The 17,787-nt window shown below is 39.4% G+C and overlaps 2 protein-coding genes and 1 long non-coding RNA gene across 5 annotated transcripts in view; 1 reads left to right on the top strand and 2 right to left on the bottom strand.

Annotated features, from left to right (window-relative positions):
- Positions 1 to 9,721, top strand: part of abcc4 (ATP-binding cassette, sub-family C (CFTR/MRP), member 4) — a 42,323-nt gene extending 32,602 nt beyond the window's left edge. Inside the window, exons 19-31 of the mRNA XM_038717021.1 lie at positions 8 to 154; positions 518 to 597; positions 1,361 to 1,511; positions 1,633 to 1,752; positions 1,850 to 1,960; positions 2,116 to 2,216; positions 2,487 to 2,678; positions 2,777 to 2,932; positions 4,131 to 4,220; positions 4,850 to 5,022; positions 6,808 to 6,913; positions 8,591 to 8,725; positions 8,810 to 9,721. Coding sequence (XP_038572949.1) covers positions 8 to 154; positions 518 to 597; positions 1,361 to 1,511; positions 1,633 to 1,752; positions 1,850 to 1,960; positions 2,116 to 2,216; positions 2,487 to 2,678; positions 2,777 to 2,932; positions 4,131 to 4,220; positions 4,850 to 5,022; positions 6,808 to 6,913; positions 8,591 to 8,725; positions 8,810 to 8,899 — 1,652 coding nt within the window. The 3' untranslated portion in view covers positions 8,900 to 9,721. The remainder of the gene's footprint in view (positions 1 to 7; positions 155 to 517; positions 598 to 1,360; positions 1,512 to 1,632; positions 1,753 to 1,849; positions 1,961 to 2,115; positions 2,217 to 2,486; positions 2,679 to 2,776; positions 2,933 to 4,130; positions 4,221 to 4,849; positions 5,023 to 6,807; positions 6,914 to 8,590; positions 8,726 to 8,809) is intronic.
- On the bottom strand, positions 4,764 to 7,377 carry LOC119901468. Its single transcript, XR_005444211.1, has 2 exons — positions 6,771 to 7,377; positions 4,764 to 5,163 (listed from the first exon to the last, which is right to left on the bottom strand). It is a non-coding gene; the product is annotated as an uncharacterized LOC119901468 (long non-coding RNA).
- A 94-nt stretch (positions 9,722 to 9,815) lies between the features above and the next one.
- The window catches only part of LOC119901416 (multidrug resistance-associated protein 4-like), a 30,155-nt gene continuing 22,183 nt past the window's right edge, over positions 9,816 to 17,787 (bottom strand). For all 3 annotated transcript variants that reach the window (XM_038717027.1, XM_038717026.1, XM_038717030.1), the window contains 5 exons: positions 16,924 to 17,013; positions 16,666 to 16,838; positions 16,386 to 16,491; positions 10,381 to 10,515; positions 9,816 to 10,268 (listed from right to left, as the gene is read on the bottom strand). In XM_038717027.1, coding sequence (XP_038572955.1) covers positions 10,248 to 10,268; positions 10,381 to 10,515; positions 16,386 to 16,491; positions 16,666 to 16,838; positions 16,924 to 17,013 — 525 coding nt within the window. In that variant the 3' untranslated portion in view covers positions 9,816 to 10,247. The remainder of the gene's footprint in view (positions 10,269 to 10,380; positions 10,516 to 16,385; positions 16,492 to 16,665; positions 16,839 to 16,923; positions 17,014 to 17,787) is intronic.

Raw genomic sequence — 17,787 nt, forward strand, 5'->3', positions numbered from 1 at the left:
CTTACAGGTTTGACTGTAGCCACCATTGCTTTCGGCTTTATCAGGAATTTGATCCTGTTCAACGTGCTGGTGAGGTGTGCACAGGCCCTGCACAACCGCATGTTCAACAGCATACTCAGAACACCCGTGCGCTTCTTTGACATCAACCCTATTGGTGAGCAAAAGTTTAAACATGACATTTAGCTATTAAGCATTTTTTGATAGTATTTGGGGCTAATAGTAATGCATATGAAAAGTCACTTGCAAGGAAATATCTTCCCCTCTTACCATTTTAACTCTTAACTGTAAAATTGGGGAGTTCTAACTACTTGCAAGCATTTAGACGGCCCGGTTGATCCAATAATCCGCTTCCTGAAAGAATTATTGGAGCTTTACTAAATTTTGTGTGGGGGTGGATCACTAACACTAACTTTGATTTCACTACAATCAGAAGATTCATTCTCTACACAGTTATAAATTATAAAGCTAAATGTCCCACAGCATGACATTCTCTATATTCTCTCCTGTCTCACATCAGGAAGAGTCTTGAACAGGTTTTCAAAGGACATTGGCCAGCTGGATTCCAACTTGCCGTGGACGTTTGTAGACTTCATTCAGGTGAGGAGAGACTTCCCAGCAGTGTTACAGCAGCTCATTAGAGAGTTGATGAATACTAATAACCACGTGGCCATTCAATCTGTCATCTTAAGTTGAAGAACACTGCATAAAGGTTATTAAAATAAGATGACTGCTGCCACTCATGGATATATCTGAGTACTGTGTCATCCTCTTACTTACTTATGCCTGTAAGCGTTCAAAGTTTTGCTCAAAGCTTTAAAAGTTTCACTCAAACCACTTTTGCAGAAAGAAAAGAAAAAACAATTAGATTTACAATAACTTGTAAATGGCAATATTAAGAAATTTAATTATTGACCTTTTAAAAACAATTTGTTCAAGTTATGTCATTAAGAATTTGACTCAGAAATAAGTGGAAACATGTGAACGTAGCTAGTATTATCTGCGAACAGTAACAAAAACATAGAGTAGATAAAGATGCACTGATGCAGGTCTTTAATGTTTAAGAACAAAAGGGGTTCATGAATGGAGTACAGAGACAGTAACTTAGAGCATATCAAATATCTGGAAAACCCCTTGGACTGTTTGTTTACTGTGTTTATGTATATGTTACAGTGAGTTACTTCAGTCTCTAGTTCTTACGGTCTCCTATTGCTTAGCTTACAGGTCAGATGTTCATACCCTAAAGCAGCATTGATTAACAAATTAACCAGCTAAAATTCCTAATTTAACGTGATTATCGAACGGTAAACAACAGGATTTCAGATGTGAACTTTTTTTTTTTATTTGCATTCTCTCCAATCAGGTGTTCCTGCAGATTCTCGGTGTGATCGCTGTATCGGTGTCAGTGATCCCCTGGATCCTCATCCCTGTGCTCCCCCTCCTCATCTTCTTCATCTACCTACGTCGCTACTTCCTGCAGACCTCCAGGGACATCAAGCGCCTCGAGTCCACCAGTGAGTGTCCCATGATGCAACAGTGTGTGCGCTTCAGTGCTTTATCAGTTTCATGGACAGTACGCATATTGGGCACAACAACCAATATACATGTGCACCCTCTTTTTCATCTGCCCTGCAGCTCGGAGTCCAGTCTTCTCCCACCTGTCGTCGTCTCTTCAGGGCCTGTGGACGATCCGAGCCTTTGGGGCAGAGGAGAGGTTCCAGAAAACCTTCGACGCCGCTCAGGACCTGCACTCAGGTTCTCATCAGCATGTTCACATTCACTAATTATCAAGAGGAAGCTTTTGTGAGCTGATGTCCCTCCAGTGTCTTTAACATTTCCCCATCCTGAACAGCGGCCTGGTTCCTGTTTCTGACCACCTCTCGCTGGTTCGCCGTCCGCCTCGACGGCATCTGCTCCATCTTTGTTGCCGTCACCACATTTGGCTGCCTGCTGCTCAGAGACCGTAAAGAAGATTTTTAATCTTTGTACTGTTGACTATATTTTCAGATATCACCATGTCAGAAATGATTAAATGTAGACATGAATAATATGTTTTGGGATTATGTGGGATCTCAGGTGTTTGAATTGTAAAAGACGTCTTATTCCTGGTTCTGTTAGAGCTGGACGCTGGCTCTGTTGGTTTGGCTCTGACCTACTCGGTCACACTGATGGGCATGTTCCAGTGGGGCGTCAGGCAGAGTGCAGAGGTGGAGAACATGGTAAGATATTCCTTTAGTTTTTGATTTTATTTACAACTTAAGCAGATAAATACTTAGCTGATACATGAAGGATTTATGTGATTTATTTAGTTATTTGAGGTTCATCTTTAAAATTTCTCACACAAAATGAATTAGTAACATTCATTGACAAAACCCAAGAATTTTCACTGAAAGAAGATAGTCCTTCACCCAACACATGCACACATTTCTATACAGTGCTGAGTTTTGGTTTGACCGCATTGGAAACTTAACTAACTCTACTGTCTTCAGATGACTTCAGTGGAGAGAGTGGTGGAGTACACTAAACTGGAGAGTGAAGCACCCTGGGAAACCAATAAGCGTCCTCCTCCTGACTGGCCCAGCAAAGGCCTGGTGACGTTTGATCGGGTCAGCTTCTCCTACAGCGCTGACGGACCGCCGGTGCTGCAGAACCTGAAAGCAATGTTCCGACCCAAAGAGAAGGTCTGAGATCTTCGTCTTCAGAGCACCAGATACTGATATTTTCACATTAAAGCTGAGCAGATGAATGAAACCTTGGCTTCTTCTTCCCTGGGTGTCAGGTTGGTATTGTGGGCAGGACGGGCGCTGGGAAAAGCTCTCTGGTCTCGGCTCTCTTCCGCCTGGCAGAGCCCCAGGGAAAGATCTACATCGATGGTGTTTTGACCTCTGAGATCGGCCTCCATGACCTGCGCCAGAAGATGTCCATCATTCCTCAGGTCAGTATTTGTGTATTAAAAGTGACATCAGTGACATCAGTGATGAGCTCATTTTAGATCAGGAGGAAGAAAGCTTTTATGAGTGAGTGCCTGGAAATTAATGGCAGATTGAACTAAAAAACGTCATTATCTCCTCACAAATTGGTCATAGTTCTGTAGCAATTCTGTAAGAAATACCTTTCCCCACTAAACTGTACAATAGGATACTTTGGCATGTGTCATATTAGAAAGATAGACTGTCCACTAATACAAACTGGGTTATTTTGGACAAACATAAAGCCTATGCTGATTTAAAATATAGAGTTGATACGCTTTTAACATTGGTACGATAATAAACGCCTCCTGAAATTGATGTGACATGATCAGCTAGAGAGGAGATGTATCACTCTGTTGGAAAACACTCAGTCCTGTATGGTGGCGTCAGAGTGGAGGTTCGTCCCTCACAGATGATCTTTGACGAGTACAGACAACACTTTAACCCAACAGACTAATTAGCATGAATTAGTAACAACTGATGTGGCTTGCGTTAGGCGAGGTTTGTCATTAACAGGTAAAAGTGACGCTCAGTACAGTGATTTTCACTCACATGGTGCTAAATGCTCGCAGTGTAGAGCCTGGCTGTCATTAAGGAGAGCAGTGCTGCAGTAACACAGTAAGTTCAGTGAAGAAAGGATCAGAGTTTGATCAGCTTTATTTCTAAGTCTGCTGTAAATAACCTGTGTTGTGTTTGGCCTTGCGGGGTCTTTTTTTGGGGAAAATAGCTGGGCTGAACACAGCTGGCTGCAGTTAATCATTAGTTATAATGCCATTGTTAAATAATCTTAAATTGCTGATGCCCGCACATGGTCAGTTGCAGATATCCAGGATTGTTTTCCTTTTTTAGAAGTCATTTGTTACCATCAATCCCTTCTTAAAAATGGGGGAAAAAACTAGTGAAATTGTCCCAAGTGGATCATCCATTGTAGAAAACAAATATTTAAACTTAATTTGGCCACTTACTAATATTTAAATTTAGTAGTGTTTTCCATGAGTAGTACTTTACACTTTATCACCTACAAGAGTAACTTAATTATACACCAGGACATAATCCCTCAAAAACATGTCATCTTAAAAACTCTTAATACCACACCTGTCTTATTTTAGGATTTATTTTTGGATTCAGTGACTAATCTTTAGAGTGGCGTCTCTTGTTCTCCAGGACCCAGTGCTGTTTACAGGCTCCATGAGGAAGAACTTGGACCCTTTTGACGAACACACAGATGAAGATCTGTGGAACGCCTTGAAAGAGGTCAGTAACACCCAGTTACAGTTATTACTGAGTTTAGACAATCGAAGCTGGGACGTTTTAACCCTTTGAACTCTGCAATCCAAATAGTCCGCCAGTGCCTACACTGTTATTTTTACCTATTGTGATGTAATTTCTATATATGTATATTCAAATGGTTCATATCATTAAAAACCTGCATAACCTCCGCTAAAATGTTATCTAAGTCCTAAACCATAATAATTGATAAAAGTATTGAAATTGTGTGATAAATTTACAAAATAAACCACAAAACATTGATGCAGCTGTACTTGTATAAACTGTTGGGGGGTTTCACTTATAAAAAAAACATCAAAATTAATAAACTTCATATTTGATGTTTGTAAAGTAACTAGTAACTGAAGCTGTCAGATAAATGTAATAAGTTACTGTCCACCACTGATGTTGTTATGGCTCTGTACCACAGAATAGCTCTATTACGGTTTTAATTTTAGATTAATTTAAACAGGATCACAGTTTGTGCTCACACACATCCTGGTCTTATTAATCAATCACAACTACAGAGACTGTCTGGATTATGTAGGCTTTAATTCCATTGTCATGGCTTGGAGATCAGTGCACACAGAGTAATCAGATCTTAATGTTCCCTGCAGGTGCAGCTCAAGTCTGTGGTGGAGGAGCTGCCTTGTAAGCTGGAGACCGTTCTGGCCGAGTCGGGCTCCAACTTCAGCGTGGGCCAGAGACAGCTGGTGTGTCTGGCCAGAGCCATCCTGAGGAAGAACCGCATCCTCATCATCGATGAGGCCACAGCCAACGTGGACCCCAGGTACTGCTGACACGGGTGTCTCGATATGGTAATGTAAAATACTGCCTCTTGACACGCTGTGTAATTTGTGTGTGTAACTGGAGGATTAAACGTGCCACATGGAAAGTCGACAGTGGAGATGAGCTTTTAGGTGTGTTCTGCCTGTAAGAAAAGAGGCACACTACCGGTCAAAAATTTTAAAACATCCCCCATTTTTGAAGTTTGTATTGAAATATAAGTAGTTCAAGTCCAGTGAAAAACATTTACATCACATGTTGTTTCACGGTAGGATCAACCGATGACAAACTGATCTGTCTTCCTTCATTAAATGCCTTTTCAGTTGTAATAAAGCTTCTGAGGGTGTTTTAACACAGGCAGTTCCAAAGTGTTTAAAATATCTACTTGTTCCTAATGTAATGTTAGTTAGCTAACACCACCTAACATAATACTGAATGTACAGTTCTAAAGACCTACCCAGATGTGTAGGAACAGTGTTTATCCTTAATATCGTTGTCCTCTTTCTCAGCAGTCAGGTAAAACCGTAGTTCACTTTGACTCTGTGATCGGTAAGCTTTAGCTTCTGTCTTAATAGCCTCAAAACAACCTTAAAATGTATAATGCAACTGCAAAATTGTCTGCCTCTTTCTGAGATTATTTTTTCCAAAAATTAGACAATAGTGTGGCTTTGCGAAGCCATGCTGCCACTGTCTAACTGTACTCCCTGGAGAAGTATTAATTAATTACTTTTTGGAAAAATGAAAAAAGCAATCTCAGAAAGGTTTGCATTGTGCATTTGAAGGTCATATTCAGCCTGTCAAACAAAGACGGAAGCTAAAGCCTACAGATCAGAGTAAAAGTGGACCACCACATCACCTGACGATGGACAACATTATTAAGGAGCTGTTCACTATTACAATCATTAAAAAGCAGAATATAAACAACTAACGTTACATTAGGAACAACCCACAGCCTACATTTTTCTGGATTTGTTTTAGAAAGGGAATAAAATCATACTTCTCCTATCAACCTCTCTGACTAATCATATCTTAGAAAAAGACTCCTTTTCAGGGCGTGGCAATGCTCTGAATATGCAGCGGGCCAAGCACAGCGCAGAATAGGACTCTCTCTAACGGAGGTCTAACACTTTCATGGCTATGCTCCATTGTAAGTCTGCCTAGGAGTCAAGTTTCCATTTAATGCTGTAATATAAATTTATATTCATATTTGTTGAATTTCTGTTTTTATAATAATACAACTTTTTAAAAGTAGAATAGATAAACTAGCAGGTTACAGAAATCAGACTTAATATCACACTCCACTGTTGCATGACGTCCACGTGTACAGCTGGTTTTTGGTGTATAAAAACATGTTAACACTTCACTGTACGTACAATTTTGTTTTTTAGGCTTGATTGACTTCCGTTAATAAACATTTTTCACTGATATGCCTGAGGCATCTAGCACAAGGTCATCAAGCAATAAATATTTGGAAAACAAGCAAGTAACCACTGTTAAAATGTTGCTATCAACAATCAACCAACACTGTCGACAAATGTAGATTTTAATTTTCTCTCTGTAAATGTTTTTAACTTCTATTTAAGGTTTTTCTCTGGACTTGAACTTATATTTACACAAATTAGAAAAAAAGGGGGGTGTTCAAAAACGTTTGACCGGTTGTGTATTTTTCATCCGATTAGTGAAACTGAAGAACCATCTCAAACCACTCTTACTGCAGTTCCAAACAAAGGAACAAAAGTAGTGTTTTCTTACTAAAGACTGACTTGCTGTGTGCCGTGCCTCTCCACAGGACCGATGAACTGATCCAGAAAACCATACGGGACAAGTTCAGAGAATGCACCGTGCTGACCATAGCTCATCGTCTCAACACCATCATAGACAGCGACCGGATACTGGTGAGTCCTCTCACTCAGGGATTCTAGTGTAAAGAAAGATACTTTAATTTCAAAAGTAAGATGAGAAGGTTCCCCTCACTCATGTCTGTTCATTAAATATGGAGTCAGTTAGTTTAGCGTAGAGAGAATCACTTGTCATTTGCAGCATGTTACTCGTCTAGAGTCGCATCTGTTGGTGTACAATCACTGCCCTTAGACTAGCTCCATACTTTAGGCACAGACATGAGATTGATGTTAGCATCTCGCACTCAAAAAGCAAAATTACTTAATTTTAGTTTAGAGTGAAGACAGATCCTACACTGCTAATGTTAAGCGTCACTGTGAGCAATGTATGCAACTCTGCACAATTCCCAGTAAGAGTAAAATCACACCAGTTGCAAACTTTGTTTTTGCTGCCCTCTGGTGGTTGAAGTTTGCATTTTGCAGCAGAGACATGCTGTTTCAACATTTATTCCTGTCTTACTACTAACAATTAGATACTAGTACTTCATTTTTAGTTACTATTCAATTAGTTACTTACTTACTAGTAACTATTTGTACATTGTTGCCATTGACATCTATGGTGCATAGCAGTTCAGATATCCATTTGTCACTAGTAAGATGGGTTGATACTCTGAATGGAATCGTTACTAGTAACTAATGAAGAGACGATATCTGAACTGTTATGCCCCATAGATTTCAATGGCAAAAATGTATGGCAAGCTGTAACGTTAATTTTTTCCTGAAAACATGTCTATTAAAAAGCTACTAGTAACAATTTATTAGATAGTAGTACTTGATTTTTACTACTACTTTACTAATTAGTTACTTGCAACTTTTAAATAGTGACTAGTAATTTTTAAGGAATAAATGTTATAGTACAGGTACATTTAAAAAAAAAAAAAATCGTGGAAAAGTTTTTCTTCTGTAATTTAACCCCAAAGTGAAACTTTCATATGTTCCTGATTCATTACACAAAGTGAAACATTTCAAGCCTCCTTTGTTTGTTTTCATCTAGATGATTACGGCTTACAGGGCATCTCAAAATGTATTAGAATAAAGAATTGATAATACAGAAATGTCGACCTAAGAAGAGCCTTAATCTTTAATCTCAGTCTGGTTCTGGTGCTCACAATGCACAAAACAACTTTTCCACAACGTTCATTTATTTTTTAGATGCACCTGTGTGGATCAGTATACCCACAAACCACAAGAGGGCAGCAAAGACGTTTGGAACTAGTATGACGTTACTGAAAATTGCTAAATGTGAAAGCTGTGATAGGAGGACCTCAGAAATGAAGTTTTAGCTTGATGTTTACACCCAAATTACAAGAAGTCTCTTTGTGGTATCTGGTTTCTACTCGTGCAAATAGATTTGGTTTTATTTGACCAGGTTGTGAGATTTCTGCCACCAGCCTGTACAATGGAGGTGAATGGGATTTCATGGGTGGACCTCACAGCTGTTGACAGCTTTCATTGGGACTACTGGCTACTAAAGAGTTAATCTAAGGACTAACGTCTCTGGACCACAAATGAAATCCCATTCTCTATTGTATTTAGGGTGGAGGCAGAAATCTTATATTTTCAAAACCCGGAAAAAAATAAAACCAAAACTATGCCCAACCTTCAATATCTGCAAGTCAACTAAAAAGGCACAGAGAGTTGAATTAATACACAGAAATCCATTGTCATCTCCAGGTTCTAGATGCAGGGAGAATTCATGCCTATGCGGAGCCTTACACGCTGCTTCAACAGTCAGATGGCATCTTCTATAAAATGGTGCAGCAGACTGGAAAGCAGGAGGCAGCAGCTCTATTAGAGGCAGCTAAACAGGTGATTTTTACTTTCTCTGTACACACTTAAAATTTGAAGTTTTTCTTACCTGAAGCTCTGACTTTCCAAACGATGTCTTCTCAGGCTTACGACAGTAGAAGCCATCCCAGCATATCAAACGGACACGCAGAAACAGCCGACGGTAACCTGGTCATCTTTGAGACCGCGCTGTGAGCTCAGGGAGGCTGCTGCGTTGCCGGAGGACTTCAGAAAGTGCCTGGGCTCGTGCTGCGTCCCTCCAGCCTCTGGTGAAAGCACACAGGGCCTGGATAGAAAGGCCTCATCCACTCCAAGCTGCTGACGAGACTGAGGACAGGATCTGCAGCGGCTCCGGCCCCAGTGTGGCCTTGAACGGCTCAGCCAAATATACGCACATAATGCTGTTTGTTTCCTTCAAGCTGAAAGAGCTTGGAAATCACTGCTGTTAAAGTTGTTGACATAGACCACTATTTATTTTCTATGCTTCACATTTATCGTACGTTAAATTACTGAGTATGCTGATGCTGCATAATCCAAAAAAACAAACTAAGTGCCTTAATTTCAGGTTTGCACATGTTGATTAACCAATGATATTGTAACCTCACTATCCAAAGCTGCCTTTGTTTGTGTAAATACAGGTAGTATTGTTGAACAGGATTCTGAGAACCAAATCTAACAAAGTACACAGTATCAGTAAAAATCAGTTTTGCACGTTGATATTGAAACTGATCTACAAATGTTGTTCAGCCTTTAGAAAAACACTATCTTTAGTAGTTCAATTTCCTTTTGATATTGTTCCTATTCACTCTGACTTTCAAGTTTACAGGGAGGAATCAGAACACAGCTCAGATGGAGTGTGTCGAATACATTTCTGTTGAAATTGTCTCATACTTTTGTTTGTTCGTTTCAACTGCCTATTTGTACATTTATTTTGTCAAATGCTGCATAAATGCCTCCAAATCTTACTTTGATGTCATGTGGATGAAAATAAATACCATATCTATAGTTACACAGAAAGCAAAAGGGTTTGTGTTTTTTCACCTTAAGCAATATTTCCCTTGTGGGCTCAGCAGAAAAGATAATGTTACTTTCCAGAATCAATAGACAGTTGTTGTGTTATGATCTTTATATGAGAAAGTGCAAGAGTACAGAAATGTGGGTTGTGACAGTTTGCATTAAAATTAAAAGGAATAGCACCATCTTTGGTGTACCTGAAGTTTCATAGTTGGACTTCGGATTTCCAGGACAGTAAGAATCACATATTCACTGAATCCTTCAAGTGTCATTTAGACATTTTGACTTGAAATTTCAACTTTAAAGACAATAGAAAACTCAACTGTCTTGCATAGCTTCAGTTCCATTCTTTATTACAGGTTACTACAAAAAAAAAAGCTTATTGTACTATTAGCAGGTTGATTTTGTTGGGTGGAGGCTACCTTTTAAAATAAATGACTACAGCCTCTCCTCAAATAATCTCTGGAAAAATGTGCCGTCTTCTTGTTTATGAGCGTGATGGAAGGCCTCAGGTGTTCTCAGATACTACCTACATCTGGAGTCTTGCTGCCTTTAAAATGTGAAAAATAATCCCTTCAGTAAAATCGTCATTTGAAATTCTAAATAACTGCTTATTATCTACACGTGCAAATTTAGGCTAATGAAGCCTTTTTTCTCCTCACCTGTCTGGCTGACTCCAGCAGGGCGGCTGCCTCGGCCTGGCCCATCTGTTGCACCATCTTGTAGAGAGCGCCCTCTTTGTTTTGCAGCAGGGTGAAAGGACGGTCCAACTCCTGGATGGTACCACTGTCCAGCACCTTAAAGCAGGATAAAGGCCACCATTAATTTAAATTTAACTTAATGCAGTAAAAAGCACACAAGATAAATATAAAGGACACAAACAGGAACAAATCAAGTATCAGCAAGTCTTTAAATACTGGACTGGAAATATCAAACTAGTTTCCATTCACTAGTTCACAATGCAGTAATCGAGTCCATCCAGCGTGTAAAAGGAGAATTTTGAGTAGTACTATGAACCAATTTAACCATTTCATAGTACAGTTACATGCATCAGAGAGAAGGGGCTTCTTCAATCAGTGTTCGTTGGTTGATCATTTCCTTTCAAAACCGAATCTTGGTTTTTCCATTTTAAAACCAAAACCAAAAATATTGATTGATTTTGATATTTAATTGAATGCGTCCGATTTGTGTAGCTTTGTGTTACACTTGGGCGATGGTGGTGCCAGATTAGTGTAATTAAGATGAGCTTGAACATCAACATAAGCGCCTTTTTAGTTAGGAAAAACGGAGGCTCAATGTTCGTTTGTAACTCATTAGCACCTGGGACAGGAAGTGGAACGCCTCAGAAGTTGCCTGAGAATCCTCCGGTTTTTAAGATTTCTTCAGTATCAAATTAATTATGTGATAGTTGTGAGTACTTCCAATGGTACACAGCAAACATGAACTAAATTAACGAATCATACACGGACTAAAATGTTTGGGTAATTTTCGTTCATTATTTAAATAGCACACCATGCTGGGCTCATTTATGGGGGGATTGTTTACCCCTGCCTCAAAGAGAAGACTTACTGTGACTCTTTCTGCAAAGAAACATTCATAGCTGCAAGCATGTAGGCCTAGTGATGAATGTGAACATTTCAAGCATTGTTTATTCCTATTATTACTAGGCCATTTTGCTATAATTAGTGTAGAGAAGACACTACAGCTGTGGCAGCCTCTCTACACTGTTTCAACACTGCGGAGAGCCTCGGCCTGCAGTAGCACATGGATCATGCGTAAAATCAGTAGCGTCAGACTTCATCCAGCCAGAGGGAACGACCACTAGTGCGCCGTTTCCACTGGCAACACAAGGGTGTCACTTTGTGTTGAAAAGTGGTGGGGACATAGGGGCTCAGATTAGGGGTGTGAAGAGACACTTACAGTACGCGATATTAGGTTCACAAGAACCAGACAAAAAGATCCTTAAACAGTGTTTTAAAGATATTAGTGGGGGGTCTGGGGGGACCTCTCCCAGTAAAGTATGATCATTAAACACTTAATTTCCTGCATTCTGGTGAACATTTGTGCACCAATTTATGGTGTATGTGTTTTTATTTATGAAAAAGGAAACAAAATTATAAAAGCTCATTCATCATGAGCTGAACTCAAAGATCTAAGACTTTCTCTATGTACACAAAAGGCCCATTTCTCTCAAATACTGTTCACAAATCTGTCAAAATCTGTGTTAGTGAGCACTTCTCCTTTGCCAAGATAATCCATCCACCTCACAGGTGTGGCATATCAAGATGTGCCTTAGGCTGGCCACAATAAAAGGCCAAAAAGAAACTGCGTCAAGAAATTGTTAAAGTTACTGATTGGTGCATGCACATTTTTGGGTCATCAGTAGCTTGTTTTTTTTTAACTTAAAGTACCTGTTTTTGGTATACTTCTACATTTGAATTGCATTGCATTTTTTCCTAATGTGCAAATAAGCCTTTCTAAAGGCATTTTCATTTGTTATTTAACTGCAAGCTACTTTAATAAATTATGTTTATTATTAGTAGTGGGAACAAAATCAGCCATTTCAAAAAGTGGTGAGGACATGTCCCCATGGTCTCCAGTATAAATGTGGCAAAAATTGTTTTTGCTCTAGTGAGTTCGAACCCAGCTTGACACGATTTTGAAAAAAACTAGCCTACATTTTCTTTAACTTCTTGTTTTGTATGTGGCTACTATATAGTGCTCACTTCTACAATCATATTCGCCAAAGTCACGCAATGCGACTTGAAAATAAATAGATGCAAGTGTGACCAATCTGGGGACAGAGGCAGACCACACCTGTTGCAAACAGGCGCAGGCGTACAGCAGCCAGTTAGATTGAAAAGTAGTAGCGATACAGCACCAGTCATAGAACAAAACGCAGCTGCTTTGTTATTCCTTTGTTGGATTTAACCTTCTGGCCCCATCATGGTCATTTTTGATCTTTTCAGTTGTTATTTCTTTGACCATTTTGGCCATTTTACTTAATGGAAATGGTTTGTAATTTGGCAAAGTTGTTAATTTTTGGATTTTTTTTAAAATTTTGATCCCATGTTGCAGAATATGTGTATTAAACACTGATTATTTTCAATACCGACATGTAGTACGTTTCGATCAAAATTGATCTCATTAACGCCCATTAAAACGTCATGTACGCCTCGCGCCGTCATTAATTAATGAATCATGACTTATGTTGAAACATACTTTTATTTTGAAGGAAAAACATAAAATTTGTACTGTATAGTGTTTTCCACCAGATGGCGGTACTATTTTGGTAAGCCCTATGGGGGGATATGCATGTTATTTTCCTGGTGTCCAGTAGGGGGACTGTTGACTGTTATGAATCATTTTTACGTCTTTGAATGATCTAAAATTATGTTTCAGAAGATGTGTGGGTGTCTGGGAGTGACGTGAGTGTGCATTGATAAATGTGTGTGCGTGTGTGTTTGTGTATAGGGCGTTTTATCTAAAATTAGTTTATGCGAGAGACCAAAATCACAGAGCCCCGCCGGTCATGTTTTACCTTCTCCGCCTGTCTGTCCTCTCCTCTCTCTATTTCATACATCGAAGCACAATTACACAGAACCTAACTCTCACACACGCATGCAAGCACGTACAGGTTAATGGGTAAGCCTTCAAAGACTCCAAAATATGAAAAATTATCGAGCCACTTGCATGATTGTGGTCTGTTTTAGCGGTTACGGCTGCAGAGCTTCGAACGAGAGTGTATGTAGGTTTCTGTGGGTGTGTCTGTTTCTCGCTCTGTGTGTGTGTGTGTGTGTGTGTGTGTGTGTGTGTGTGTGTGTGTGTGTGTGTGTGTGTGTGTGTGTGTGTGTGTGTGTGTGTATTTCTATATTTGTGAGGACCTCAAAACATGTTCGCTCATCTGAGCGAAAGCAGCGTACCAGCCATTGTTTTTCGTCGTTCTGTCATGCGTATTTTACGCACAGACATATAACTCTGAAATGGCTGCAGTTTTTGTGCAGTTTATCGTTCAAAAGACAGGATAATGTCTCCCTTACGTAGAAGCTCGGCCTCTCAGACTGGTGTGTGTGTGTGTGTGTGTGTGTGAACAGGGTGTAACCCAACACCGCGGTGACGTAATGCAGCTGAGTATTCTCCGGGGGCTGACAAAATGGCTGAGAGGGCAGCGCGCAGAGGAGACGGTAGATTGTAAATAGAAAGCGAAAAATGAACCTAAGAAACGCTGAAAGGACACCCTGTAACATGAAGTCGGCCTAGCAAAACCGACACATTATGCCACCGCTTGCGTCGTCAACTCTGCATACGCATTTGGGATTTTGTCGCTGAAGAAACGGACCTGGGCAAGCCAACTGGCTCGACACTCCCCTACTTTTTCATGCGAATACACAGCAGCAGAAACAATACCTCCAGCTGGATATTTGTCCATACCAACAGGCTTCTTCCAGACCACACCGCAGATATTGGACACCGGCTACATAAGGAGTGGCGAATAAAGTAGGCAAGTTTTTATTGACGTTCATTGTGCATCTAGCTGTTTGGTATTGGTGATGGCGCAGAGGACGAGCTCTTCACCTTTGGCACTGGAGACCCGGGTTCAAATCTTTCTGTTACCCATGCACATTTTGTCCCTGAGCAAGACACATAACCCCTAGTTGCTCCAGAGGTGTGCGACCTCTGACATAAATAGCAACTGTAAGAGACTTTTGATAAAGCGTCAGCTAAATGCACCTTTTGCATGTTACATTGGACATCACGTTACATTTGTCCCTAGACTGTATGCATCTGCCAGAAAAGGACACATGGGTGGGCGATGGCTCTGATTTACAACAAGTGGAGTGGATGTGTCTGCTTTCAACACAGCAATAGCAATTGTAAGGTGCTTTAGATAAAAGCATCAGCTAAATGTAAAATGTAATGTCTCAACTGTATTTAGTTATTTTATTATGCATTACTTTTGGCATTTATGTAACATAGACAAATAAATATATAGTTATTTGTGTAGAAATAACATTTGCGTAAGTTTATTCATTCGTAATTTTTTCTCTTGCATGTTACATTGGACAGCATGTTACATCTGGACACCTAGACTGGATATGTGGTGTGCTATGTGGTGGAAAACACTGAAAACTCATTTTTTGGTCCTCTGGCTTGGGAATGAGAATGTATTTGAATATAAATCATGATGTTATGATTGTAGGATCAGACATGTACTTTTTAATAGGTTTCAATGGGTCTTATGAGCCTTGGTGTTTTTTTACATCTAAATCTGATACAGCACAAAAAATAAAAATGCACCAAAATCAATGTTGCTGCTAATCTTTGACATATTCAAGACTGTGATAATCCACAGATAAAGTTTTCCCTTTGAATTTACTATATGGAAAATAATTACATTTTTGTGTTTTTTCATTTTTTAGAAATTTATGATATCGTCACAAAAACTGGAATTTAAAGGGTTAAAATCCTGAAATAAAACAAATATTTGTTAGTTATGATCAGGACTGATGCTGGTTAAAAGATTTAACTCAGTGAAAGTGGAAAAAATTAATAATATATAAAATTTTTATTAATTAATTTTGTAATTTTTGATATAAAACCATTTTTGATCATAATGCGCCGAGTGGGATTATTTTAAAAAAACTGACATAACACCAAATTTTTAAATGCACCAAAAATAATGTTGCTGCTAATCTTTGACATACTCAAGACTGTGATAATCCAAAGATAAAGTTTTCCCTTTGAATTTACTACATGGAAAATAATGACATTTTTGTGTTTTTTCATTTTTTAGAAATTTATGATATCGTCACAAAAACTGGAATTTAAAGGGTTAAAATCCTGAAATAAAACAAATATTTGTTAGTTATGATCAGGACTGATGCTGGTTAAAAGATTTAACTCAGTGAAAGTGGAAAAAAATAATATATACATTTTTTATTAATTAATTTTGTAATTTTTCATATAAAATCATTTTTGATCATAATGCGCTGAGTGGGATTATTTTTTAAAATCTGGTATAACTCAAAAAATAAAAATGCGTAAAACTCAATGTTGCTGCTAATCATGGACATATACCAGGCTATGATAATCCATCCCAAGAAATCCACCTGGCATGTAGTATACTATTTTATTTTAATTTTTTTTGTTTTTTCCATCGATCAAAACTGTGGCATCATGTGAACAAATGGCATTTAAGGGGTTAAAATTCTGGAAATTAAATAAATATTTGGTAGTTATGATGAGGACTGATGTTGGTTAAAAGATTTAACATTGTGAAAGTGGAAAATAATATTAATATATAATAATTTTTATGGCAGGATTTAGAACTATCATTTTTGATCTGAGATACACTAAATGTCGTAAAATATATAATGAGGCCAGAGGGTTAAACAGAAAAATGACTTGTTTTTTTGGGGGTTTTGAAACGAAATATTCCAAGAACGAACCACACACAGATTTTCCTCGTTTTAGAAAATTTGTTTTGATTTATAAATATGGAAAATATCTTTGCTATCTTAAAGTTATGTTTTAATGTAGCAAGCTGAGAAGACAAATGGCTTTAAATTATTATTGATGGAATAGAGAGTTAAGCTACAACAAAACACTAAGATAGTTTCTTCATATCTAAATTGTATATTACACTAAGACCGAAGACAGGACTCACCAGTATCCGGTCACTATCAATGATGGTGTTGAGACGATGTGCGATGGTCAGCACGGTGCATTCTCTGAACTTGTCCCGTATGGTTTTCTGGATCAGTTCATCTGTCCTGCAGAGGCACGATAATGACATGATGAAATAAAGAAAAAGGCAATCATCCAGTAGAATCAAATGGGAGAAGTAGGTTTACAAAAACTCTCAAAGTTAGTGGTTAAAAAACCACTGAATTCCTGCACTGAGATGCATGAATATCTTGTGTGTAGTGATTTTGAGTCAGCAGTACCTGGGGTCCACGTTCGCCGTGGCCTCGTCGATAATGAGGATGCGGTTCTTCCTCAGGATGGCTCGGGCCAAACACACCAGCTGTCTCTGGCCCACGCTGAAGTTGGAGCCCGACTCGGCCAGAACGGTCTCCAGCTTACAAGGCAGCTCCTCCACCACAGACTTGAGCTGCACCTGCAGGGAATGTGGAGACAGAGTCAGGGGAAACCTGCAGAGCGCATGTGTGTGCATCAATGTGAGCTAGAATTTGGATACTTGCCTCCTCCAGAGCCTTCCACAGGTCTTCGTCAGTGTGCTGGTAGAAAGGATCCAGGTTTTTCCTGACTGTGTCAGTAAACAGCACTGGGTCCTGGGGAACAGACGGAAACATGGTTAGACTTCAATACAACACAACCACAAGCTGGAAATTACTGACCTATCATAAGGGCCCCTATTTTCATTTCCAGCTCTCACAACTACTACTTTATCTTATACTGGCCCTTTATCCTCAGGTCACCCTCTGTCTGAAACAAGCTCCTCTCTCTTTAAGGCCCCCCTCCCTAAAAGTCTTTCCCCAGGTTATTGTGAAACCCAGTGCCACCAGCAGTCTGGTGGGTTGCCTGAATTTGCTGGGGCCACTATGCAGCCAGAAGCCAGTCGTCTATTTATCTTGCCAAGCGCATTCCCCCTCCCTTAGCAGCCTTGGCACATTTTACAAACACCTGGCAGAACGTGAGCACCAAATACTCGTATGTTACGCTCTGGAAGGCAAATGTGAAATATTTTCCAGGGATATGAAAAAAGTGTCCTTCAGGTCTATAGATGTCAACCAGTTGCCTGGACGCACAAAGCGTAACAGAGCTGTGTGTGTCAGCATTCTACAGTCTCGTGTATTTATTCAGAGCATAGAGTCTAATATCGGCCGTAGACCCCCACCATTCTTTGGCATTAGAAAACACCTCACATCGAAACCGCTCTGGATCTGCTCTAGCAGTACCGTCTGAATAGCTCCCTTGAGGGGTGATTTTGTCCTTCAAAATATGAGCCTTCTCTCCTTGAGGCCGCGACTGCAATATCCTGTTGAATCGGGGAACTCAGGAAAAAGAGTCAGTAGCTGTCTAGCGGAGGATCTGACTTATGTAGC

Source organism: Micropterus salmoides, unplaced genomic scaffold, assembly GCF_014851395.1.
Source record: "Micropterus salmoides isolate LMB-PRFRI ecotype aquatic unplaced genomic scaffold, ASM1485139v1 Ms_hic_scaffold_1, whole genome shotgun sequence".
In the NCBI taxonomy this organism is placed as follows: domain Eukaryota; kingdom Metazoa; phylum Chordata; class Actinopteri; order Centrarchiformes; family Centrarchidae; genus Micropterus; species Micropterus salmoides.